Source organism: Adiantum capillus-veneris, chromosome 24 (genome assembly GCF_014529385.1).
Source record: "Adiantum capillus-veneris isolate H3 chromosome 24, ASM1452938v2, whole genome shotgun sequence".
NCBI classification, from domain to species: Eukaryota; Viridiplantae; Streptophyta; class Polypodiopsida; order Polypodiales; family Pteridaceae; genus Adiantum; species Adiantum capillus-veneris.
In genome coordinates, this window is record NC_140954.1 from 61,343,307 (window position 1) to 61,369,947 (window position 26,641).

Consider the following 26,641-nt stretch of genomic DNA (forward strand, 5'->3'; position numbering starts at 1 on the left):
CAGGCAATCTTTAATTCCGACTCATTGTGGCTCTGTTTTGTTCTGTTGTGACTTTATGCTTTGCAGGCTTCAATGCTGCAGTTTCTGGATGTTTCTTTGCAGTAGAAGCAGTACTACGACCCTTGTCCTCTGATTCTGCACCTTCACTCACAACAGCAATGGTGCTATTAAGCTCAGTTCTTGCTTCTGTTGTTTCACAGGCGGGCTTGGGTTCTGACCCTGCTTTCAAGATTCCAGCATATGATTTTCGCTCTCCTGCTGGTATAATGCCAACTAAGAACTTTTTTCACGGGTAGCTAATGAAAGAATCATGTGGACCACCGTAGTCTAGACCAAGCCTCTCATACTGTGGCATAAACAGTGATCCATTTACCCAAGAAGTCAAAGATGTCTGAGCATATGAGTCATCGGTGTTTCATATTTTGTTTAGTTCTTTTGCTTGCTTTATCAGCAGGAAGTTTTTATGTTTTTCTCTCATGTTGAATTTTGCTTTTCTTTGCTAGCGATAATGTTGTAATGGTCAAGGTGAATCGCCATGTCATTGCAGAACTTCCTTTGTATCTAGTCTTGGGATTCTTCTGTGGACTAGTCTCAGTTGCTCTCACCAAGTGCACCAACTTATCAACTGCGGCGTTTCAAAAGCTAAAAGCACTAACAGGCATTCCGGATATTTTTTTACCTCCTTTGGGCAGTCTCTGTGTTGGTTTCATGGCGTTGGCATACCCAGAAGTTCTTTACTGGGGTTTTCAGAATGTGGATATTCTTTTAGAATCTCGTCCCTTGCAGAGGAGCCCACCTGCCATCCTTCTGCTTCAATTGGTTGGTGTTAAGATTGTGGCCACGTCCATCAGTCGAGGTTCAGGGCTTGTGGGAGGATATTATGCTCCCTCCCTTTTCATAGGAGCAGCTCTGGGTTCTGCTTATGGCAAACTGGCAGGGTATGCAGTGGCGCACGCAGACCCCATGTATCATCTTGATGCTTTGAAAGTTGCAGTACCTCAGGCATACGCTCTGGTAATACTGTTAGTAAGAAACTCTGCACATGTTATTGTATGACATGCTTGGAGTGGGAGTGTTGATTCATGAACGAAAATTTTATTTCTTGCCCTCTGTTTTGTTAAGCTGTCTATTATCTATGGAATGTAAAGAAGATGACATGAGAGAAGAATGGTGGACGAATTCTGGCTGATGCTCAGCTAGTTTTTTTTGCCTTGGCATCCGTTATCCAATGGATCGGGCCTTCTAATATAGTGTTCAGAAATCTTAAGCAGCTGAGCTTAAGTTATTTTAACTTAACGCTTTGCTTTTCACATGCTTCTGAATTAGGTTGGCATGGCGGCTACACTTGCTGGTGTTTGCCAGGTACCGTTGACATCAGTTCTTCTTCTGTTTGAGTTGACTAGGGATTATCGCATCATTATCCCTTTGATGGCAGCAGTTGGGGTATCATCCTGGGTTGCTTCTACATCAGCCAAGAAACCACAGCAGTCAAAGAAACCGTACTTGCAGGAAAAGCCTATGCAGGTCAAGGTGCCATCTGCTTTAACTGAAAGTGCCAGTAAAGTTTCCGAAGTTGTTTCAAAGACCAATTCTCTGCAATCAGATTCTGTGGAAACATCACAATCTGATCAAGACATGAGGGTGGCTGACAGTAGCCGGTTTGATGGGCTATGTTCAATTGATGACTCCTTGTGCATGGCAAGCAGAGACTTGGATGAAGAGAAATTGATTTCGGAAATTACAGTTGCGAAGGCCATGAGAACGTGCTTCACAGCTGTTGCTTCAAGTATGACGGTACATGATGCATTAGAAATTATGCTGGCCAGAAAAGAATGGTGTGTTCTACTTGTTCGTGATGGTAATATACTAGAAGGGATTGTCACCTTCGCAGACATCCAGCAGTGTGCCGAGAGGATAGCTGAAAATGACCATCTGAAGGTAGATTCTTAATGCTCTAGTGTTTTTCTCACTCATTATCTTTTTATGGGAGATTCCACCAGATTGTTTGTGGTTATCTATGCTCAAGGAAAAATCAAGCTTTCTCATGCCAAATTGTTACTCGTAAGAAAAATTAGGCACCACTATGTTCATTGAATAACTGGTTTTTGCAAATGATATGGAGTAAAAACTATACCACACGGCTTCATGATTGGAAGTTCGTTATTAGTGGTTGGAGGTGAGCTTAGGCATTTTTGGATAGGGTGTCGTACTCCTGGAAATTCTTGTTTGCTGAAATTACCTGTCAGCTTCTTCGGTATTCAGTGGTTTACACATGCTGCTGATTGGCATAATTGTAGTACTACTGGAAATTCTTATTTTGTTGAAATGGGCTTTCAGCTATCTCAGTACCTAATGGGTTATTCATATTATTGATTGGGGTAGTTGGCAGTTTCAAATTGGATTGAAATGCGCTTTCAGCTTTCTCAGTACCCTATGCGCTTTCAGCTATCTCAATACCCTATGGCTTTTACATATTATTGATTGGGGTAGCTGGCAGTTTCAACTTTGATTTAGTAGTTCTAGATACCCAGGTGAATGCTTTTCAATAATGACTTTGGCCTGCAAATGCTACTATGACAGTGATTGCTTGTTGTGCCTACCAATCTGCATATCCACAATTTGAGACTTACGATGTGACCTGCGAACTGTGCTCTCCTCATCACTATATCACATGGGCATCTTCAAATGGGCCGTCGGATTTGACGCGGCCCGAATTTAAAAATTTGCCCCGATATTTACATATCCACCCGCATTTACAATATGAGATACTGAAATCCCCTATATTTCAATGAACGCATGCGGGCGTAGTGGTTAGTGCACATGGCTCGTGGCGGGGAGGTGGTGGGTTCCGGACGTGCGATGCGCACCGCCCCGAATTTACTTTTCCCCTGGATGGCCCCAATCTCCCCAACTGTACATCTTACTTGAAGCTGCTTGTGTGAGATAGTGTGGAGGCCATGCTCTGGTGAAAAGCCAGCAAGTTGACTTTCTCAGTAGCTCTCTTAAATCCGAAAAGATACTGAAGTACCATCTGAAATAATGTTTCTAGGACCGTTTTTGCTCACCAATAACTTTTTGACCAAGTTGTCTGTTCGTTGCCAGGTAGCCAACTTGCCACTTTCAGAAATTTGTATTTCGTGGGCACATGAAGGTGCCAGTTTTCCTGTTATTACTGCTTATCCAGAGATGAGCTTGAAGGTTGCTCGAAAATTGATGACCGCTCGAGGATTGCGGCAAATACCAATCATATCACGTGAGTTTTACCTCAAAAGCAAGGTTAAAGTGTTACAAGGGATTTTGGACAGGGATTGCATTTTGTTAGCTTGCAGGTATAATTTTTGCTTCAAATTTCTGCTCAAGGTTGGCACTTGACATAGCAGATGCTATAAGGAATAATGCTGGTATTTTTTGAATTTCAGGGCCGAGGCAACAAGGAGGCTATTGGGAATACAATCACTACCCATTGCGAGCATTGTGAATCATAGCAAGCAGAGTTAAATTCGTACTCACTGCTTTGAAGAGTGGCAATGTGTGTGAGCTGCTAGTGAGTTTCATGCTCGGTCCATACAGGGTTGAACCAATTATTTTAAGACGTGTATTCCCATGCCAGAACAGATTTTGAAGCTATGCTTCAGTGCTAGCTAGTAGCAGCTGAAGTCATATCGACCTTGATCAGAACTCGTGGGGGGCATGTTTAAAGAGAGCTGATGATTTTATGTGTAGATCTCTCTTTGGATCAGAGGCCCCATTTCTGTAGATAGAGAAAGAATCTCCTCACAACTATGCATAATCATGGTTTTTCCTCAAGATTTTGAACTTGCTTCATTCTTCTATCAGGAGATGTATAATTATGTAATTTGCTTCCCATTCACCAAAATTCATAGTGCCAGTACAAATTAGAACCGATGGTCAAGTGAAGGTGTTCCATCAAACAAAGTAATCATTTATCTGCATACAAAGCAGCTGCATCTCAAATTGGAAGATGGTGCATTGATGTTTCTTTGAGAAGCTACAGATGGCAAAAGATGTTACAGCTTAGTTGCTCTTTCTTGAAACGGACTGCAGTGTTGCCTGGTCGGTGTAGTAGCAAACAGGTTATGCCATTGAAGAATCAGAATCACTTATTTCTTACCAAGCTGTTGGACAGGGTTATCAGCTGTGCATCCTCAAGTCAAGTTTTTGAACACATCAAAGAGTTGACACTAGAAAATGCTGTTGACGGATCATACGTGTGGAAGGTAAGTTCTTCTTACTGTCGATTATTATTCTTACATGATGATAATAGTGCTCGAGTCCTACTATCATCCCTTTTCATCCAAGTTCTTGTTTTCCTGTAGAAAGGATGTCAGTTTGGACGATTTGTTTTCACGGACTTTGAAAGTGGGAGATTCGGACGAGTTTTGAACCACACTCGAAACCAACACGGTCTGTTCATTATATGCGAAGATATTGCAAAGAGTCGTTGATGGAAGACATGCATAAGAACACTTTTGGAATAGTCTTCTACCATGCTGCTGGATTCTCACCTGGTTCCTCAAAATAATCCAGTTACTTGGCTTCTCTTCCACCAGTTTAAAGGAATAAGCTTACCCACTAGCTTTCTTGTGAGAGGCATTTCATAACATGAATGCTAATAATTGTAAATTTTCCTTGCCCGTGGCTTTAGTTTCAAGTGAGGAACTCTTGATATACAGAACTATTTGTTTCTCTGGTAGTGCGTTTCACTGCTGTCACAAGTTTTTTCTGGTCTTTTTCTTATAGCTTCTGATATGTCAGAGCTTTCAATTGGCTTGTGATTGCACAAGAGATGTGGTGTCTTTGAAGCTGCAAGGCTAAATTGTAAGGTCTTGGCAAATTGAAAAGTTTGTTTAGATCTCTTTGTTATTTTGGGTGGCCAAACAGCCTTGCAAAAACGAAGGCTCAAGAGGCTATGTATGTGGCAGCAATGCCAAGAAAGCGAAGGAAGACAAGAAGTGCAGTTTAGCATGGATCGATGTGCTTTAGGTTGCCAAACAGGCATTGCACTAAAGCAGGGAGGGTGAAGCTGACATGGATGACAGATGCCTGTAAGCAAAGTAGCAATGCATGGCTTCTATGGGAGATTGATGCACAGCAGTTGTCTAAGCCATGCTAATGTTTGGACGAATGGCGTGTTGGCTACAGAGTGACTTGTGTCGGAGTTTTATAACCTGGGTGCTTTGAAACTGCCAATGTTTGGACGGACGGTGTGTTGGCTACAGAGTGTTGGGAGATGAGGCTATGGTAGGTGCCACTTGTTGCAAGCCATGGCGAGATGAGTAAATAGCAGAGGAGAGACTCGACAAAGCAATAAAAAAAAAAAAGCACGCTATGCTTGATTGGTTTCCTTTTAAAAAACTTACAATATACAACAAAACTTGCCATGCAAACTAAAAAAAAGGAGCACAAGTTCATCTGCATGCTTTAGGTAGTGTTCCCACGGCTTGGAAACCCAACAATCCCTCCCTCAAGCCCGAACTGGACAGACCACTCTCATGATACCTCAAGTTTTTGGTATACTCAGCAACCGTGAGTTTTAGGTTTTCTCACAACCAAAGATTTCTGGTGTATCCATAACTTGGTGCTATGGTAGTGAACCCCTCTTTGAACAAATAGAGTGTATATCAAAAATTAGTTATCGGAGTTTTTGGTTCACTGTCAAACCTTGGGTTTAAGGTGTACCTAGTAACCTAATGAGAAGCGGGACAAAAATGGGATGAGAACAAAAAATTGGTATTCTGGGAGGTCTTATCACTCATGTATGTGTGGCAATGTCTAACCCGTATAACTTTTTATCATGGCAATAGTTGACAATTTATAGGCTAAAATATGGCTTTGATTGAAAGTTTGACGATGGTTTTGACAATAGACAAAAAAGGGCACATTTGACACAAAATTGGCAAAAATAGTTTGTAAAATCTTGTATCGCAATCTCGAAGGAGATCGTCATGTGTTGCATCTGTTAATATGCAGAGTGCTTAAAGAAAACAATTGAAATAGTCTTCACTAGCTCTCTTTTCAGATTAACATGTAGTATTAGATCAATCTTCGTCGAGTTTTTCTCAATTGTGCGAAGCTCATAAAGCTTGGTGGTTAAGGGCTTCTTCACATGCTCACATTATACAAGGATGGTATCTTGTGTCCATAGTACTTTGAATGAGAGTGTCAGCTTCGACGAGTGTGCTTGCAATTAGGATAGATTCCATTCTCAAGATATCAAATTGGGAATTCTTTTTAGCTCCATAAATTTCTTACCAATGATCTCGCCTTTTAATTGATGAAGCTATTGTTGAGTCCTGCAGATGTTGAGATGCTTGATATCACCAAGCTCTGTTTTTGCGTGCATTTTGAAAAAACACGCTAAAGTTGCTCATAAGTGCTACCGATTATCGAGGGTGTGGATGAAGGTGTGATTGGCCTCTTGAAGGGGTTAAACAAGTGGCCAATAATTAAATAGGCAGTGTGAAAACTAAAGCAACGAGCTTTGTACTGTCGAACTGGCGTAGAACGACAGAGCTTGCAGCGGTTTTGCTCTGAGCAGGCTGTAGAGGTAAAATTAGGAAAGCTTGCAGTGTCGAAAAACTGCTCTCAGGCTAGGGCGACTTGTGTGATGCCCGTTTTGCTCGTTTTGATGCAGGTCGAGAGTCGCTTCCTCCTTTGCAGGCAGCGGTTCTCGCACGCTGGGTTGAGTCAAGACCGGGCACGCTTTGATACCAGACGTTGGGAGATGAGGCTATGGTGGGTGTCACCTGCTGCTAGCCATGACGAGGTGAGGAAATAGCAAAATGAGCAAGAGAGAAGAGACTCGACAAAGCAATTTAAAAAAAAAGCATGCTATACTTGATTGATTCCTTTGCAAAAACTTACAATATATAGCAAAACTTGCCATGCAAACTAAACAAGGTTGTCTACAGTAGATGAGGGCATTGCCTCCTCTGAGTTAAAAATTGCTGGTTAGAAATTTATTGAACCATTACTAGCCTATATTCAAAAGAACTAAAAGAATATCCCAAATGCTATTTGGATCTTTTTTAAATGTTGTGGATAGATATCTCTAAGGATTAAGATTCATAAGATATAGTGCTTAAGAGAAATAACCATCAGCGCTGATTTTTTATGGGCACCCTTGCCCTTTAAATTTGGAGCTATACCATAGTATTTTTGGACCACATAAGTAGTCCTTAGTAAAGGGGATTTTTGGATGCAAATTTGGACCATTGAAAAAATCTTGACAATTAATGCCACATGGCAGGTTAATGATAATAAACTTCATTTAAAATTAGTTCTTTTAAGCACTTCTGAGAGGGTGTTGAAATTTGTTTACCTCTCTTTAAAGAGGGGCATTGAGTATTGTGTCAAACATTATTTTCTATGCTTTTGTAATATATTGTAAACTAAATAGGTCACACTTTTTTTCAGAAATGTGATCTTTTTTCAAAAAATGTGATACCACATGTTTTCAAATACCAGTCACTTTCTATTCTTTCCTCTCATAAAGAAGCCTTTATTATGAAACTCTTCTCAAACAATAACCGTATGTAGGTCATAGTGAATTTTCACCTTGTCTGTATAGTCTCACATTTTTACCGTAAAACATGGAAACTAAAAAACGGCTAAAAATCAACCTTGGTGATAATGACAAAGTCACTTAAATAGTATGGTAACAAGTTTCCAAAACATTTGTAAGAATGCAGGCCCACTATTCAAAAAGAAGTTGGATGATGGTGTGAAGTGAATGATTTTATGTTGAACCATTACTTTTCCCCCATCCTTGAGCTATCAAGAGATAGCTAAATGCTGGGTTCGGATGTCCCGAAGGAAGGCGCAGTCAAAGGTGCGTACTTACACGTGTCGCATGGAAATTGGGAAAAAATGAGGTTGCACTCTTCCGCACCCACGCAAAATTGGGCGACCCCCGCCCCCAACACTAAAGGCCTCACTATCCATATGGGTCTCTAGGGTTTTTGATCACTCCGAGAAGACACTATGTCTTGGTTGGGTGGCCTGAGCTTTGAGGCCTCCTCTCCTCCTATTGGCCTGGACAGCATTTTATGAGACGAGAAAGTGTTACTTGGGGTGAGAAGCAGCCGACCAAATGTGGTTTTTGGCATATGTCGGCCCCTTGTCAAACGATCAGTCTCTCTGTCCTCATCTCCTAAGGATTCTTTTATTATTGATGTTGGAACAGCTGATGGACATGAAAAATGCTGGCTCCGGGACATATTTTGAGAAGCACAGGATGAGTGTTGGGGATGAGTTAAGGGTGGGGATTTCATCCAAGGGGGATGGCTAATTCTGTAATGGAGGAGCTAGGTTTTGGTATTGGCTCTGCAAGGAATGACTACACAAACAAGACCAAGCCTGCAAACCAACTAGAAAAAGCATATGGTGCAGCAGATGATTTTGGAGCAATTGGTTCCTCTCCCCTCGCTAGAACACCTGAGAGAAGCAGCCAGACTCGTATCTGCCGACGCCCTAGTGCATCTCGAATGCTTCTGTTGTCTGCAAAGGGTGGCAAAGACCCTTCTAGAAGGCATGCAGAGGGCCATTCTGCTCTGTTGAAGTTCCAAAGTGGTACAAGATGAGTTATTCCAGTTTATTGTGCCAAATGGCGGTCATCGCAATTCATGGAGTTACATTGCAATAAGGGCCAGCATTTATCAGGATTTAAATTGCCATAGAGATAGTCATAGAACATTGTTTTCTTAGTGTGTTCTCTGGCAAAACAAACAAAACAAACCAAACCCATACCACACAGCACCACGAGAATGCAATCTTGAAAACAATCTTTAAGCTTAAGCGAGAATAATTGACTCAGTTAATATACTTGCTCCAAAAATTTAGTGGACCAGCTCCCATGTCTTGGTAGTCAGGATGCATATCATGAAGAATGGCCACATGATCGAAAAGCTAAGAGATTACTGTAAATTTTTCCCAAATAAAATCCCTCACAACATAAATCCTTTTGGAGGAATCGCATCACAGAGCATGCATGCTCTTCAATGCTCAATGGCCAAAGCAAGAGCCCTTGCAAAGTTAACACCTCATGCAGAGATGCGTCCCTTGGGAAGTCTACAGAGACCAAGAGCTCACCGGCAACAAACAAGCCTGATTCATCAAATACTATTTGATGGAGTCTGTTGTTGCGAGGAATCCAAAGATCAAATTATATCATTGCAAATCACGTACTAATACACAAGGCCATATTGAGCAGCACAATCGAATTGTGAAGCTTAATAATGTGGAATAACTGTAATCACAAGTTGTGGCAATATCACCTGATTATTTCTTTCAGAACAACAGAGTTCTAATGCAAAAAATAGCTCAGCATCTTACCCAACCACAAATCAATCAACGAAACCCATCATTAGGAAGCAAGCCTGATACACAACCGCACACCATACGTTGCTTAGAAGCAACACTATAGGCATCGCCCTACTTCAACATTTAGAGCAACCAAATTCAACAAAAAGCGCTCTGGCCATCGGCAATAGTTGGACAACCACAAAACTCAGCAACCCACAACTCATAATCACGATGTCCATAACTCAACTTGAGCTTGATCAAGTTAGATAATTTGATTCAATTATTAAGGGAAAAAAAGGGCAGAAAAGGCTTTCAACACCTCTGCTTCATATACAAAAGTCGCTTATTTCAAAACAAATCTCTGCTAATGAGCAGGACAAAGGGGGACTACTATATATGCCGCAACCTCTAGCTTCAAAACAAGTGCCAGAGAAATGTGAATGTAATGTGTGGAGCTGCAACTCGGATCTCTCAACTTGCAAAAACAAACCAACAACGAGGGAAATTGAGGAAAATTGAGCTGCTTATGCTTGGAAAACTCTTAGAGAAGGTCCCCAGATGGAAAGAAATTGATCTACAAATTTCGGACAAGATTGAAACTTCACATTGATCAGTCAGCAACTCCCATCTTGCTCCAAATAGCATTGAATACTCGGCTCAGATCTCTGCCTTTCAGAGTCCTCCCAAGTCCTTCACAAACTGAAAACGTTGTGCGCTGGCTCCTTGCATTCTCCCTTGTGAGGAGATCGCGAGGTAATGAACGATCATCATTGTCATCCTTAGCACCCATGTGATCATCATCATCATCGAATAATCCCACCTTGTGACTGCGCCAGATTTCATTACTGCACTGTGACATGTGTGTGTGAGAGAGAGAGAGCATGCCCACAACAGCTGAGAACACGTTTCGTTTTGGGATGTTGAGTGAAAACAATGCAGAAAGCGCAACACAAAAACTTACTTTCCAGTCTTGACGCCCACAAGCCCCAACCGAAATAGCATTTGGATGCATGTAGTCCACCTTAACAAAAACTCATTGGCCAAAGCCCCTATGGCCATGCTAGCAAAAATTCCTCCCTATAGACCCTGCAGTGCTAATAAAAGGAGCTCGCATGCTCTAGGCGGTGTTCCCACGCAACACAGAGTGACTTGTGTCTGAGTTTTGTAGCCTGGGTGCTTTGAATGCATTCAACGCAGTGCGTGGAGTGCTTCCATGTGCATTCTGTAATGGCCGCTTGACATTGTAACAACACAGACCAACTGTGCTGAGTGTGTTTTAAAGGCCAAAGCACTCTCTTGTTACTGCCGCAAGGAATTCTGAATGATTGATTTGCTGTCAAGTGCGCCGTCATGCCTTTCAAAAGGTTTGCAGCATCACCACCGTCTGATGACCTTGAGGGCTCTGCATGTTTACTGCAGCTCTTGTGACGATGTGGTGCCCGTCCTCGGTTGCGTTTTGTCCACAACAGTGGAATTTTTTTTGCTAAGGAATGCATGTACCTTTGAAGCTTCTGTTGTATTCGAGCCATTGATAAATGAACGGAAATCCATGATGAGATTGTGAGGCAGGTGTTACTGCAGAATCATATTCTACTGGGGAATTGCTCGTATTCCATTCGACACAGCTGCTCTTTTGCCCTCTCTCATAGGCATGTTGCAAGTCGTAAGGATCTGTTGCGAGAAACCAGGCAATAGGATGAGCTCAGAAAAGAGGATTACTTGTTGAGATGATTTACTCAGAATGCTTTGTATGTAAGAAGGTTTGCCTGTTGCTTCATCTTAAGTTGTTAGAGGAGCTCATTGCTGTGGAGTTGCAACTCAGCATGGATTGTTGCAGATTGTGGACATGGTGAAAGACTAAGAATCTTGCTGATTGTGAGACAAGAATGGTGGTACTGGATGAGTACTACCAAGGTGCTTTGTGTTTGGGTTTTGATGGGTAAAAGGAAAGGTATTTGATGTCCTTCTGCATTTTTCAAGTTTAAGAGATCTGTTTTGCATACACTAATTGACACATAAGGGTCTAGCTCCCATGAATAGAGCTAGAAACGCCTGACGGAGTCTGCCCAGAGTTCATCGACACACCACCCCATGGACCCCCCCGGAGAGTTGTTTGGGCTTTGCTATACAGACTGAGGATGTGTGGAGAGGAATAAGACCAGTAAGTGAGAATAGGAGTTATTTACTTTGGGTGGCTTCACATATTTTGAGAGATGGTCTGCGAAATGTGTTTGACAATGGGCATGGCAAAGAGCCCTACGGACCTCATTAGCCTTCTAGATACTTCCGTCATAGCTAAGATAGGGCTTGATGATATGGTATGTTTTTCTCCATCACCTCTACGTCGTACTTATGTGTATGGACTTTCTCTCTTTGTAATTGCTCAACATTGAGTTGCAAACATCTCTATCTGATTGATGGCACGTTGAGTTGCATAACATGTACTTTATTTTATCGAGTTCTTATCAAGCTGAATCGAAGAATTTGGCTATGAATGTGATGTGTTTGCTAGATGTTGCAAGGATTTGCTAGGAAGCATTTGCCAAAATCCCTCCTTATGCCAATCACATTTGCACAATGGCATCAAATGGCAGGCATCTTCATGACTTCAAGCAATCTATCTGGAAAGGAATTGCAAGGTGCCATGTGAATTGCATTCAATTTCATTAAAATGTACTGCACACAACCACCTGACATGCTAGTTTTGAAAGTTATATTGTTAGGGTGCCAATTTCACAACATTGGGACCAAACCACTAATATTAAAGATAGCACTAATCTAGCCTCAACTTGGTTTTCATCATATTTATGGGTCAATACCCAACCTACATAGAATGCCAAACACGTTACTCAACTTCCATTGATGACTTTTGGGTCAGAGTATTTTATCACAAAATATGGGTATTACTTTGAGGTGGAAGTTGTCATGTAGATACTAAGTAATTAGCTCTCTGATGAAATCTTTAGCTTCCCGTCTCATTGAACAAAGTCCAAAAAATGCATAACCTTGGCTACTCCAAGAGTTTATTATGGCATATCAAACGTCTCAGCCATTTATGCTTTTGACAAACATTCAATCCTTGGTGATGACATTCAAATGGGAGATAATTTTGCGTGTGTGCGTGGTGTGTGTGAGAGAGAGAAGAAAACAAAATGTTATATTAAACATCTTCAAAAGGCCAAAATGACCTATTGGACGTCGCTCGATCGACGTACATGCCTCTAGTGCTAGGCGAGTGTGGGCTCTGTTGCGGTGGTAGCTCCTCCGGGTGTCCAATGTTTGCTCTAAAGAAGTTTGTGATCTGTCTCTGAGACAGGCTAGCCTCTCCTCTCATCAGCTCTCTCTATGTCTGCGCAACTCAAGCAAAAACAAACCCAGGCATCTCTGGTCCTCGTACCCCGTGACTCTGGAGAGTGGTCCAAAACCCTCTCTGAACAAGCAGTGAAAGCGGCCTCATATCTCATAGTAGACTGGGCAGTGGCATGTGTAGTGCAACTCTATCTTAGGATCTATGTAACACAAGGGACATATCCTGGCCTCTGCTGGTACTCCACTGTATCTCCCAGTCTCGACCCGCAAGCTGGTGTGAAGATGTGTGTATCTGGCCAATAGGACATTGTATCCCATGAGACGAGTGGGTATCCATGTATATAGGTCTCGTCACAAAATTGTCTCCATAAGTTGGAAAAGATCCTCTCTGTAGAAGTCCATCTTCGTGCCCATCTCCTATGTTGGCTGTATCCATGTCCTACTGGTGTCTAGCTGAGTCAGGTCCTGGCGGATAAGCCTGGTGATCTCGAGTCAGAGAGGGTTCATCGAGTGAGTACTAGAAGGGGGGCAAACTGTCTATGTTGAACCCATGCGCCTGAATCCATGATGTCATCTCCCCATACTAGCATGCTGTGTCTCCCTGCATGGCTAACTGTAGCGAGGATTCAAGTGCAAGGCGAGCATATCTGTCCCTGGGAGGTTCCCATATGTGGTGTATGAAGGAGACTAATATGGTGAGCGTCTCAGTCACTAGTGGGGGGGCAACTAGCTCTGCTCGTATAATGTCACGTGGTACTGAAGCCTTGGCTCTATGAGCCGCGAGATCATAGATACCAGAGGCTTCTCCATGTCCCCCCATCCATCAATGCGACTCGACCTCCTGTGATGATCCAATGAAGGGCCCCATATCTCAACTCCATAGAGCAATGCAGAAGCCACCAGAGTGTCAAAGAGCGAGACCTTCGTCCGAGGCTCTTGAAACTAAACCTGTGAACATATCCTCTTTAATCTACCCAATGTTGCATGGGCTCTGGTCTAGTCTCTGCTGCTCCCCTCAATGAAAATGCTGGTCCACCAAAGACCACTCCAAGGTAAGTGTAAGCATCTGTATACTCCACCGTCCCCTTGCCGTATGCGTACGTGGGTGCTAACCTCTTGATCCATCGTGACCTTGGTTTTACCAAGATTGACAGACAAACCACTTTTATGGGCAAACCTATGCAAAGCATTCAAGTGACGTTTCATCCCCTCCAGTCGGAGATCAACATAATATCATCAGAAAATAACAATAGTGGAATCCATGTCCTTGCCAGATGTGCACCTCTATCACCATCTCTCTCAATATAGTTATATACATACCAAATAGAGTAGGAGAGAGCGGGCATCCCTGCTTCACCCCAATAGTGGAGTGAACCGGTGTAGATAGACCCTCCGGGGTGCGTACATGCCCCACTACTGACCTGTATAATGCCATGATCCCCAAATGAGCTCTATGGATACTCCCATCTCCTATAGTCTGCGCATCGATCTAGCTCTGGGTATTGTGTCAAATGCTTTGCGGAAGTCCACAAAAGCTACAATAGATCCGTCTCCCATGTGATCTGACCTCCTCAATAATGGCTCTGAGTGTTAGGATATGATCAAGAGTAGAAAAACCTCTCATGAACCCTGCCTGCCCGGCTGCGCGTATCCCCTCCTTCTCTGTCCATTTACTTAGTTGCTGCTCAAGAGAATGGATGCGTACAATCGTGCCAATGTGTGTCCAATCATGATAGTGCGATAATTCCTAGGCTCCATAGGGTCTCTTGACTTGAAGATAGGTAGAATAGTAGATAGGCTCCAAGTATCAGGCATGCCCTCACACATGGCCTGATTGAACATAACTGCTAGAAGCTCTGCTAGTAGATCTTTGGCATGCATGAAATGCTCAGCCACTAAGCCATCATGATCATATGCTCTCCCAATCCTCATCCTGTCTCAATGGCCTTCTTCACCATCTCAGTGGGTGAAGAAAGCACAAATGTGTGGACATGGATCGGGGGGGGGGGGGGGGGGGGGGGGCAGCTGTCCAGGAACTGTGTACAAAGATGATGCGTACTGGCCCCAAGCCTTTGTGGAGGTAATGGCAAGGGGGGGAGAGTGCCCATGAAAGAGCCACCATGTCTCATGTGAGTCCTGACTCAAGAATAGCTAGTATAGATCTTGCTCTAGTCGAGCCAAAAAAGCCCTCTTCTTCCGCCGCACTAGGCGTCGAAAGTCAATCTGTGACTATCTATGAGTGATGTCCCCTAAAAGAACCTCCCTCTGAAGTTTGGCTCTAGTCTCGCGACATTCCTCATCATACTACTTGTTCTGAGGCATGCTCCCAGAACGGCGTCTTTGCTCAGGCTGGGTGTGTAGGTATGCATCTGCTACTACATCATGTAATGTCGTAAAATCTAATATCCAACCAACCCAAATGATTTTCTCATATTAAACTGATCATTTAATGTGGGGGAATAAACGAGAACAAGGGTTAGAATATAGACATGTGTTTATGGATCTGTCTCAACACGGCGCCAAGTTTAAAAGGGGTCCAAATGAGAGATGGCATGTTCAAGAGCAATGTTGCCTAATGGAGCTTAAAGACCGTAGGTTTAGCTTCATTAAAGACCTCCAAAAGTTAGTGTTTAAAAGTCCTTTGATCTTAGGCAAGCTAGGGCTGACCTTGAGGTGGGAATCCTACCCAAGCATGAGGTGCTTGTTGGCTTGCTAAGTGTTAGTGGGAACCTTACCCAAAAGCTTGAGGTGTTTCTCACATGCTTAAATGACTAAAGTTCTTAAAGTATTCTATTCAGAGATAACTCTCAAGAGGCATGCACGTTTCCATGCTTGATTGACTAAGTCCTTGAAGTATTCCATTCAACCAAATGACTTAATAGGCATAAAAGACACATGTTCAAATGATCCTCCACATATGGCCCTCATGATGTGTTTGAATGCTATTGGATAGGTTTTAAAGGGGTACAATGAGAATTTAAATACATAAAAATAAATAATAAAGTTCTTTCGCTCAAAGAGAAAAAAGAGGACACATGTCCAATATAAAATAATAAAAATAATAAAATAATGAGAGAGAGAGAGAGAGAGAGAGAGAGAGAGAGAGAGAGAGAGAGAGGTGGACCAAGCATGAGAGGGGGGATATACTCTCCCACACACATACACACACATTCTCATTGTGAGGAGTGCAAATGCAAGAGCTCCATCTCCTTCTCCAAGCTTGTTGAGAAGTGGAGAGCCTACACCAACACTCTTGGCTATGGAATGTAAATCCAACCGAGAGCGCTGTTTCAATGCTTAAGCTTGCTATCTTCTTCATCTTCATTACTATGCTATTATGCTATGCTAAGCAAGAAGAGTGATGATAAGTGAGGAACTATTTCTTTCTCCTATAGATGATTCTTCTTCCTCTTCCCTACCCTCATTCCCCGCTAGCTCTCTCCACCTTTGAAGGTGTTTGAGGCCTTGGGATTGAAGCTTGGGATAGTTAATGATTTTTGCAAAGTTTACGTTAAGCTCGTGATGCATGAAGCTTTCCATCTTCATATCATCACCAAGGTCACAAGGAACACAAAGATTGTATTGTAACAAGTCTAGATTGTAGTGTATGCTAAGCAAGAAGAGTGATGATAAGTGAGAAAATATTTCTTTCTCCTATGGATGATTCTTCTTCCTCTTCCCTACCCTCATTCCCCGCTAGCTCTCTCCACCTTTGAAAGTGTTTGAGGCCTTGGGACTGAGGCTTGGGATATTCAATTTTTTTTGCAAAGTTTATGTTAAGCTTTTGATGCATGAAGCTTTCCATCTTCATAGCATCGATGACCAAGGTCACAAGGAACACAAAGATTGTATTGTAACAAGTCTAGATCTTTCTTGATGAGAGAATCTATAATACAAACGCCTTTTGAAGTGACCGGCTCCAAGTAAATCCGGTCCTCAACTATTGTCAGTTCTCTAATACTGTCTCTCTTGCAAAAGTATTGTTCATGCCAAGTTAATTAAGTACTATGTTTATGTTGCTACCATCAATTAAGTTCACCCTTCATGTTCTCAAAGTAATCTTAAAATGCTCACTCTAATTCTCTTAATTCCGCTATTCTCAAAGTTCATAGGCCATTTTCATTACATTGGTATCAAAGCATTTGATTTCTCTTTGCTTGCTTAAGAAGAGAGGTCCTTAAGTAGCCTATTAATGGTTGATTTATGTTAATTATATTAGGATAAGTGGGACTAGGATCTATTATTGGTTTTGTTGAGCCCACTATGTGAGATATGGTGCACACATCAGGAGCTTTGGTCTTAATAATGGGGTCTTTTTAGACTTGCCTACAGCTTTACCTTTATTGAGCCATAAGAAGTTCGAAAGGAGCTATCCTTTAGAAATTCTACTATGTTAGACCCACCCTACTACTCTCTATAATTAACCAATTTGAGCCATGGCTGTAGATAAGTGCTTATGTTCAAAGGCTAAAAGGAGTAGCAACTAAGGTTTTGAGTTGCCAAAGAATACACTAAGTAAACACATAAGTATAATTAGCATGGTTGACAATAACCAAGAGAGTAGAATGAACATTGATAACTTTGATTTTGTACATGAAGGTGATAATGATGGTGCCTCCATGTTTATCAATTATCTTGTTACTAGGTTGCATCAAGCTATGGGCAACCCTAATTTGCAAGCCAAAGTTACTCAACAACTTCATGCTTATGGGATTTCCCTTCCTCTCCAAGAGGAGAGAGAGCTTATGAGGCCTCTTGATGAGACCCCCAAAAGAAGAGTTTCTCCCATACGAGAGGAGGATCCAAAGAACAAGAAAATAATGAATCCCTAAGTTTCTCTGAAGATGTGGCTCCACGAAGACGACGGTTTAGACGATCGCCAACTCCTCCCATAAGGAAACGGTCTACACACAGTCCTTCTCCTCGTCACTCCGAAAGGGAAGAGAGGAAACGAAGGAAGAAAAGGTCAAGAAAGAGGTCACCCTCTTCTCCTTCTTCTTCACCTTCCTCCTCTCCCTACGAAAGCTATGGCTATTCTCCTAGAGAATACAAGAGGGGAGGACATTGCGAATCATACCATGCATGGCGAAGATCACAAAAGGTCAAGAAGTTCAAAGAGGGAGGAAAGAGTATCTCTTTTCTCACCTATGATGGCACCTTTGGTGCCACCGACAAAGTATTGGCCTTCATCCAACAATTTGATGTGACCTTTGGAGACGAGGGCTTCACAGAGTCCTCCAAGCTATGCCATGTAGCTATGCACTTCCAAAAATTGGCTCGTCAATGGTGGGCTAGCCTTCGTGGCAACGGTGAAGCTCCAAAGACATGGAAAACTCTACGAGTTTCCATCATGAAGCAATTCCTTGCAAGCGATGCAAAGGACAAAGTACTTACTGAATGGTGCAGTTTGAAGCTTCTCTCACATGAGTCTATTCACAAATGTGTGGACAAGTTTTGGGACTTACATCTCAAGGCTGCTGTCTTCCAAAAGATAGACTTCGCCGAGCAAAAGCAACAATTTTGTGCAGGATTACCTGAAGAAATGGCCGAGTATGTCAACCACCGAAGTAATCCACCACACCATGGTTGCATCCTGCATCAATTTCCAACAAGGGGCTATACGGAATGTCAAACCCATGGAAAACAAAGACAAAAATGATCCAAAGGGGAAAACCAATGCCCAAAATTCTTTCCAAGGCACTTCCTACAACAACAACAATAGGTCCAAGGAGAAGGGAGTTTACAAAGGTAAAAACAAACTCTCTCATGAAGAGCTTGAAGCTTTTCGCAAGGACCATAAGTGTTTTAAGTGTGGGGAGCAAGGACATGGCTATCGTTCTTGCCCTAAGAAAAATGCTTGCAATGAGACTCCTAGGGCTTCCACCATCAAAGCTCCAAAAGAGGATGCTCATTGCAAAGGATCATCTCTCTCCTATGCTTGGGGAAAGGTAAGGGAGCATGATGCCTTCATCTTGTTTGACCCTGGCTCTACTCACAACTTCATATCAACAGAGTTGGCCACCAAGTTGGGCATTCAAGCTTTCGAGATGGGAGATATTGTAACAACTGACACAGATTTCAAGGGACAGCAAGCCTACGTTACTCCCTTGATTGGGAAGTTGAGGCTTCATGTTCAAAGCTATGTCGACAAAGAAGATTTTTCATCTCTCCTCTCCAACATGAGGATGCTATCCTAGGGGCGCCATGGTTTGATCGCATGGCTGCCAACATGAAGTTCCCTAAAAGGAGAATCTACTTCACCTACAGGGGAAAGAACATGTATATAGATGCTAATGAGTTTGGTCGTACTATACCACTTGTAAATTCACCAGCTTTTGATAAGTCAATAAAAAGCTCGATTTTTGCGTATATGATTTTTGTCAAAGAATCCACTAATGGCGCTAATGGGTTATCAAATAAAAATGGTAGGAATCAAGAAGAGTTAGACTTGTCTTTCTAAAAGGATTCCAAGATGTGTTTATCGATGATATCCCTATGAACTTACCTCCAAAATGAGGGGATGATGACCATCGAATTGAGCTCCTATCAGGAAGCTCACCGCCTAACAAGCCTCCTTATCAAGTTTCCCAAGCTCAACAAGAGGATATTATGAGGCAAGTACAAGAATTGATAGACAAAGGGATGGTGAGACCTAGCTCCTTTCCCTTTTGTTCTCCATTCCTTTTAGTGCAAAAGAAAGATGGTACATACCACATGTGTGTGGACTATCGCGCACTAAACCATATCACTATCAAAAACAGATTTTCCGTACCTCGGGTAGAAGATCTGTTTGATAAGCTACAAGGCTCTACCTACTTCAATAGGATTGACCTTAAAAGTGGCTATCATCAAATAAGGATAGTGGAGAAAGATATCCTAAAGACCGCGTTTTGTACAACGTTTGGTCTTTATGAATATCTAGTCATGCCTTTTGGCTTGACCAATGCACATGTCACATTCAATTGTTTGGTGGAGAAAATATTTAGACCCTACCGCAAGTTCACTGGTGAAGGAGTACGAGCGGAAGCGCGACGCGAGAGAGAGTGCGAGAAGAAGAGCACGACGATATGGTGAACTCGCTCTACTGTAATGTGTAGAGCATAGTGAGTTCTTATTAGGTTTTTACAAAAGAATATGTGCACATACCTGGCGGCCCGCCCACTTACCTGGGCGACCACATTAGGCTTTATACCCCAACAACCTCCCACTTAAAGTCCAATGTGGTACTTTAAGTGTGAGATAAGCTACTATACAAGCTAATATACAAGAGATGTAGAGAAGTGATGTACTACCCTACACCTAACTGCTTGTGAAAATGCGCAAAGCTCTCTGAGGGAAGTCCTTTTGTAAGTAGATCAGCAGGATTTTCTATGGTGTGAACTTTGACAAGCTGAAGTTGCTTATCCTCGAGCATTTCCCTGATGAAATGATACTTCACATCCACATGCTTTGTCTTTGAGTGATAAACTGGATTGCGAGCCAATTGTATAGCACTTTGACTATCACAATATAACACAGGCATCTCTTCTTTGATTCCCAAATCTGTTACTAGTCGATTAAGCCAAATTGATTCTTTGCATGCCTCTAATGCTGCAACATATTCAGCCTCTGTAGTAGACTGAGTAACACAATCTTGTAATCTAGAACGCCATGATACTGCTCCACCAGCCAATGTAAAGACATACCCTGACGTAGACCTTCGGTTGTCTAAGTCACGTGCATAATCTGAGTCTGTAAAACCCTTTACACTTAGCTCCTGACTCCCATAGCATATACGCATACTCTTTGTAGCTTTCAGGTATCTCAATGTATCTCAATGTCTGGGCGAGTAGCAATCATTGCATACATCAAACTACCCACTGTAGACGCATATGGAATCTTATCCATTTCAGCCTGTTCTTCCTCAGACACAGGACAATCCTGTTTGCTAAGTTTCACATATGGTGGCAATGGAACACTCAGTGCCTTTCCCTTCTCCATATTGAAACGTTGCAAAACCTTGTCAATATACTCTGTTTGAGATAACCAAATCAACTTCTTTGATCTGTCTCTCTCAATGCGCTTACCAAGTATATGACTTGCCTCACCCATGTCTTTCATGTCAAACGATTTTGCCATCTTTGACTTCAAAGCTGAAATTTCTTCCAAGTGCTTGCCAGCAATCAACATGTCATCCACATACAAAATAAGGATCAGCCAAATACCATCCTTAGCCTTCTTTGTATATAGACAGTGATCGAACTCACTACGTTTGTAGCCTTGAGAAAGCATAAACTTGTGGAATTTATGCTACCATGCCCTCGATGATTGTTTTAAGCCATAAAGACTCTTTAACAACTGGCATACCCAATCTTCCTTGCCTTTCTAAACAAACCCTTCTGGCTGCTGCATGTAAATTTCCACATCTAAATCACCATGCAAGAACGTTGTCTTGACATCCATTTGGTGCAACACCAAATCTAATATGGCAACCAATGCAAGAAAGCATCTCAATGTAGTCATATTGACCACCGGAGAGAAGACTTCATCAAAGTCAATGCCTTGTTCTTGCTTAAAGCCCTTGGCAACAAGCCTTGCTTTGTACTTTGGCTGACTATCATGAGCAGTGATCTTATACTTGTAAACCCATTTACAAGGTAGAGCCTTTTTGCCCCGTGGTAATTTAACTAGCTTCCATGTCTGGTTTTTATGCAGAGCTGTCATCTCTGACTGCATGGCCAATTGCCAATTCTCGGAGTCCTTCATTTGCACTGCTTCCTTGTAACATGAAGGCTCATTGCAATCAAACAACATGACATAATTCATAGATGGAACAAACCTATTAGGAGGTCGCGTGACACGTCCAGATCTACGCACAATAGGTGGCTCAAGCTCAGCCACAACTTGTGGTTCCACTCTATCATGTCCTTGCTCCTCTTGAGCCCTGACATTTTGTCTTGCACGTGCAGGTCCATCTTCTTGGAAGACAACTCTTCTAATCTCCTCAACCCTCTCTGGTTTAGAATGATATTTGGATTCATTAAAGTGAACATCATTGCTGCGGACAATTTTTCTGGATTCGGGATCCCAAAGTCTGTACCCCATCTCACCAGAATTACCATAGCCTAGAAAGATGCACTTTCTACTCTTTGGCTCAAGTTTGTTCCTAAATTCCTTTGGAACGTGAGTATATGCCTCACAGCCAAAGACTCTGAGATGCTTGTATGAGGGCATTTTGCCTGACCATACCATCTCTGGCACTGAATCCTTCTGCAAAACCTTGCTAGGAGATCTATTTACAAGATGAACAGCTGTTGATACAGCTTCAGCCCAAAACCCATTTGGCAGCTGTGCATTAGACAACATACTTCTGACCTTCTCTTATATGGTCCTATTCATCCTCTCAGCAACACCATTTTGAGGAGGATTGTAAGGAGCAGTAAGTTCACGTTTTATACCTTTTGACTCACAAAAGTCCTGAAAGGCCTTTGAAACATACTCTCCACCATTGTCAGTGCGTAAGCATTTAAGCTTCTTGCCACTCTGATTCTCCACAAGTGTCACAAACGTTTTGAAAACACTAAACGCTTCATCCTTGTGCTTGAGAAAGTAAACCCATACTTTCCTCGAGTAATCATCTATAAATGTCATAAAGTAAGAAGCTCCCCCTAGAGATAGGTTAGGCATAGGTCCACACAAATCACAATGAACAAGTGCCAACTGTGTATCTCTTCTACTGCTTCTATGCTTATGTGGCTGCTGTGTTTGCTTACCATACAGACAATGTTCACAGAATTCAAAATCATTAAATGAAAAGCCAGGCAAATAACCAGAACGAGACAAGATTTCCATTCCCTTCTTGGACATATGTCCTAACCGGCTATGCCACAAAGAAACGTTCGGCTGCTCGGTTACATTGATTACATTTTTAGAGACATTTGATACATAAATCATGTAAAGACCTCCAGACTTTACTCCATGTGCTACTGTCATAGAAACCTTGGATATCTTCCACATGTTCTGTCCAAAAATGGTGACGTAGCTAGTATCATCAAGTAAACCTGTGCTGATCAAGCTCTTTGTAATTGCGGGAACATGTCTCACATTCTTCAGCGTGAAAGAAGAGCCATTCTGAAACTTCAATTGAACATCTCCAACACCTAAGATCTCACATGTCTGCCCATTGCCTAGCCGAACATGATCTTTAGTGGTCACATAAGAGGTAAACCACTCCTTGTTTGGAGACACATGAAGTGATGCCCCTGAGTCTATAATCCAGTCACTCAGTGCATTTCCATCAGATGTTGTAAGAAGAGCTGAGTCCATTGTATTCTTCAAGAAGTAGATGTCTCCTGACACTAGACTGTCATCCTCTACAACAGTGTTTGTCACATTTATTTCTTGAATCTTCACTGAGGACTTGTTCTTCTCACCATGGTCTTTAGCTTCCTCTTTGCCTTTTTCTACTTTCTATTCTCTGCAGTCTCTTTTCATGTGACCCTTCTTGCCACAATGGTAGCATTCTATGTCACTCTTGCCTTTAGCACTGCGGGACTTGCTACGAGACTGATTCCTCTTTCCACCTTTGTACGTTTCTTTGGTCCTTCCCCTGACAACTAAGGCTGTTCCTTTGCCTTTGTCCATTGTCTTTCTATTGGTTTCTTCACTAAGCAGACTTCCTTCTACACCTGCTATGTTCAAACCATCTGGAGGTGCAGAATTACTCAAGCTGTGCAAAAAGTGTTCCAACTTTTCGGCAATGTGATCAACAGGAACATAGCTCTAACAGGTTCATCAAACTTGACACCTTGAGCTGACAACTGACTATAGATTGTGTTGAATTCATTCAGATGATTAGACATAGGTGTCTCTTCTTTCATCTTCAAGTCAACAAGCTTCTTAAGCCAGTATACCTGTGAAGGTGCACTCTGCTTCTCATAAAGATCACTCAGCTTTAACCATGCTTGATAAGCCAACATCTCGTCTGCTACATTGAAGTAAACGCTTTCTGCCAAAGTCAGCATAATGGTAGAAAGTGCCAATTCATCCATTTCATTCCATTCATCTTCGTCCATATCTTCTGGTTTTATCCCCTTGAGCTTTAAAGGTTTTATCTGCTTCTTTTGTACCAACACGTGCCAAATCGACTTCTTCCACAATGGGAAATTGGTTCCATCCAGCTTCTTGATATTGTAAAGAGCAGTGTCCTGTGATCCAGCCATAGCTACGCTTCACAGTGGTTTACTTTCCTGGGAAAAATTCGGCAGAGTTTCCCCTGTAAACTGACCTTTGAACCAATATCAACCTGTCAAATGAACCAAGAAAGCTTCAGATTCTGCATAAATTTTGGCAGAGTCTCCTTTGTAAAATGGCTCTGGTGTACTCAAAAAACAGACCAAAAAAGAGCTCAAAAACACTGTCTCTCTAACACTGTAAGCTGCGGGTAAACCTGTCCTGCACCTGTACTGTCTCTCACTGTCCTGTCACTGTCCTGTAAGCATAGACTGTGACAATGCCTCAACGGCAGTAAAGCAAAGATGCAATCCCAACTGTCTAACTCACAGTCAATACATCCTAGCTGCCTATCTAAGGGTGCTCGAGGGATCGCTCCAAGACCTGTATCACCGAAAGGATCTCAACATTCGAGAATCCCCCAGCTCAATAAAACCTCACTCGACCCTCAACAAAGGCTGCAGTAAATCTGACAGTACATAGACTTCCCACAAAGTCATACATCCACAAATTTCCCACTGTATTCTGTAACCACTGCGGCGGTTGTTTGCTGCGTGACTCACAGCCAGCAAACCCTCAACAGACATACATCATCTCTGAAAATACATCCCATGTGGAAGTACCTGCAATGTCAGGATGAAATCTGGAATATCAAGCAGCAAAGACAAGCTACATGATGAACTAGTGGATGTCGCCTATAGTCTGTGTGTAGATGCGCCTGTGTTGTATGTGACACGCCTCCAAGAACTGTGAGCCGTCCTTCGATGTGTAGACAGCCACAAATCAACACTCTGGGAGTGTCGATATCCTCAGCACCTGCAGTTGTAGGCCGAAAACCCCAAATTTGCAGAGTCGGATCTGCACCCGCTGAGACCACGTAGTCGAAAATGGCCTGCGTAGACCTTTGTCGAAGCCGAACGGTGGCCGAGATGACCTCAAAATGGAATTCTGACAACACCAATCCCTTCGGGCTGTTCCACGAGATTTGGGGTCGTGTTTTCGCCTGTCAAATTTCACTCCAATCTGAGCTGGTGACTCTAGCCTCCTGCAGTGCTGCCCCGAGCCTCGATCTGAGATCTGATACCAGTTGAAGGAGTACGAGCGGAAGTGCGACGCGAGAGAGTGTGAGAAGAAGAGCAGGACGATATGGTGAACTTACTCTACTGTAATGTGTAGAGCATAGTGAGTTCTTATTAGGTTTTTACAAAAGAATATGTGTACATACCTGGCGGCCTGCCCACTTACCTGGGCGACCACATTGGGCTTTATACCCCAACAAGTGGAGTATTCTTTGATGATATCATCATCTACTCCAAGTCCTTGGAGGAACACAAGCAACATCTCCAAGTGATTTTTCAAGCATTGAGAGAGAACAAGCTTTTTCTCAACCAAAAGAAAAGCGAATTTTTCCTTCAAGAGATTCAATACTTAGGTCATATTATCTCTCACGATGGTATCTGTATGGATCTATCAAACTTAGAGGTAATAAAAGCATGGCCTAATCTAAGGAATCTACATGAGCTAAGAAGCTTTATTGGTATGTGTGCATACTATAGACGCTTCATAGCAAAATTCTCTCAAATAACAGGACCATTACATGACTTAACAAAGAAGAACGTTACGTATTCATGGACTGCTAAGGAGAAAAAAGCTTTTGACAAGCTCACAGAGAAGCTTACCTCTCAACCAGTCCTCATGCTTCCGGATTTGTCAAAGCCATTTGAGGTCCAGTGTGATGCTTGTGGTGATTGCCTTGTAGCAGTCTTGCTTCAAGAAGGGCATGCCATAGCATATGAGAGCCAAAGGCTTAATAGGGATGAACAGGTCTTGGGCATTTATGAGAAAGAGCTTTTAGTTGTTCTACATGTTCTAGACACATGGAAGCACTATTTATTGGGGACTCCATTCATTTACAAACAGGCCATCAAAGTCTCAAGTACTTCATGACGCAAACAAAGCTTTCCGACAAACAAATGAGGTGGGCAAATTTTCTTTCGCAATTTGATTTTCATATTGCTCACATTGCTGGTAAGCACAATCAAATGGCTGATGCACTATCATGATGACCAAAAGTTAATGCTGTGTCTATAGCAACTCACAATGATCTATCTTCTATGATAGATGAGTATGCTATTGACCCTGACTTTAAAGACATAATGTCAGCCCTTGCTTTGGAAAAGAAAGAGGAGCCATTCACCTTGCAGGATGGTTATCTTTTCCATGGAAATAGGCTATGTGTTACCCACTCCCTTCGTGAGAAAGTCATATATGAATCCCATGCTCCTCCTATGCGGGGCATAGAGGCATTCAACCTACTCTTCAAGGAGTAGAGACGTATTTTTATTGGCCTACCATGAAAGTGGACATACAAGAGTATGTTTCAAAATATGTGGTATGCCAAAAGACTAAGTATGATAGAGGGAAGAAACTTGGATTACTCCAGCCATTGCCTATCCCTAATTCACCATGGGAGAGTATATCCATGGATTTTATCTTTGGATTATCCAAGTCTATCCATGGGAATACGAGAATATGGACAATAGTCAACAGTTTAGCAAGCAAGCACACTTTATTCTTGTCAAAAAGACTATTAAGTCACACCAAATGGCAACCATCTTCATATCTCAGATTTTTAAACACCATGTATTACCAACATCCACCGTGTCAGATTGAGATCCTAGAATGACCAGTAATTTTTGGAAAGGTCTCTTTGAAAATCTAGGTACAAGATTGAATTTCTTTTCGGCCTACTGCCCACAAATAGATGGCCAAAGTGAGATATCCAATCTTACGATAC

At 42.3% G+C, this 26,641-nt stretch overlaps 2 protein-coding genes and 1 pseudogene across 4 annotated transcripts in view; all 3 read left to right on the forward strand.

Annotated features, from left to right (window-relative positions):
- Positions 1 to 3,558, forward strand: part of LOC147426456 (chloride channel protein CLC-e-like) — a 47,625-nt gene extending 44,067 nt beyond the window's left edge. For all 3 annotated transcript variants that reach the window (XM_086499282.1, XM_086499283.1, XM_086499284.1), the window contains exons 4-8: positions 67 to 261; positions 548 to 1,014; positions 1,327 to 1,938; positions 3,103 to 3,329; positions 3,420 to 3,558. In XM_086499282.1, coding sequence (XP_086355408.1) covers positions 67 to 261; positions 548 to 1,014; positions 1,327 to 1,938; positions 3,103 to 3,329; positions 3,420 to 3,498 — 1,580 coding nt within the window. In that variant the 3' untranslated portion in view covers positions 3,499 to 3,558. The remainder of the gene's footprint in view (positions 1 to 66; positions 262 to 547; positions 1,015 to 1,326; positions 1,939 to 3,102; positions 3,330 to 3,419) is intronic.
- A 467-nt stretch (positions 3,559 to 4,025) lies between these two features.
- On the forward strand, positions 4,026 to 4,707 carry LOC147426458 (uncharacterized). The gene is made up of 2 exons (XM_086499286.1): positions 4,026 to 4,238; positions 4,338 to 4,707. Exons 1-2 carry the CDS (start codon positions 4,026 to 4,028, stop codon positions 4,464 to 4,466), a joined length of 342 nt encoding a protein of 113 aa, XP_086355412.1. The 3' UTR covers positions 4,467 to 4,707.
- Positions 4,708 to 8,004: 3,297 nt separating this feature from the next.
- Positions 8,005 to 8,665, forward strand: LOC147426459 (uncharacterized; annotated as a pseudogene).
- The last annotated feature ends 17,976 nt before the right edge of the window (positions 8,666 to 26,641 follow it).

What these genes read in the sequence shown, in the direction of transcription:
- LOC147426458 (XM_086499286.1), top strand. Translation starts at nt 4,026, where the DNA reads ATGTTACAGCTTAGTTGCTCTTTCTTGAAACGGACTGCAGTGTTGCCT. An exon ending in ACGGATCATACGTGTGGAAG is followed by an intron (nt 4,239 to 4,337) that starts GTAAGTTCTTCT and finishes GTTTTCCTGTAG; the next exon opens with AAAGGATGTCAGTTTGGACG.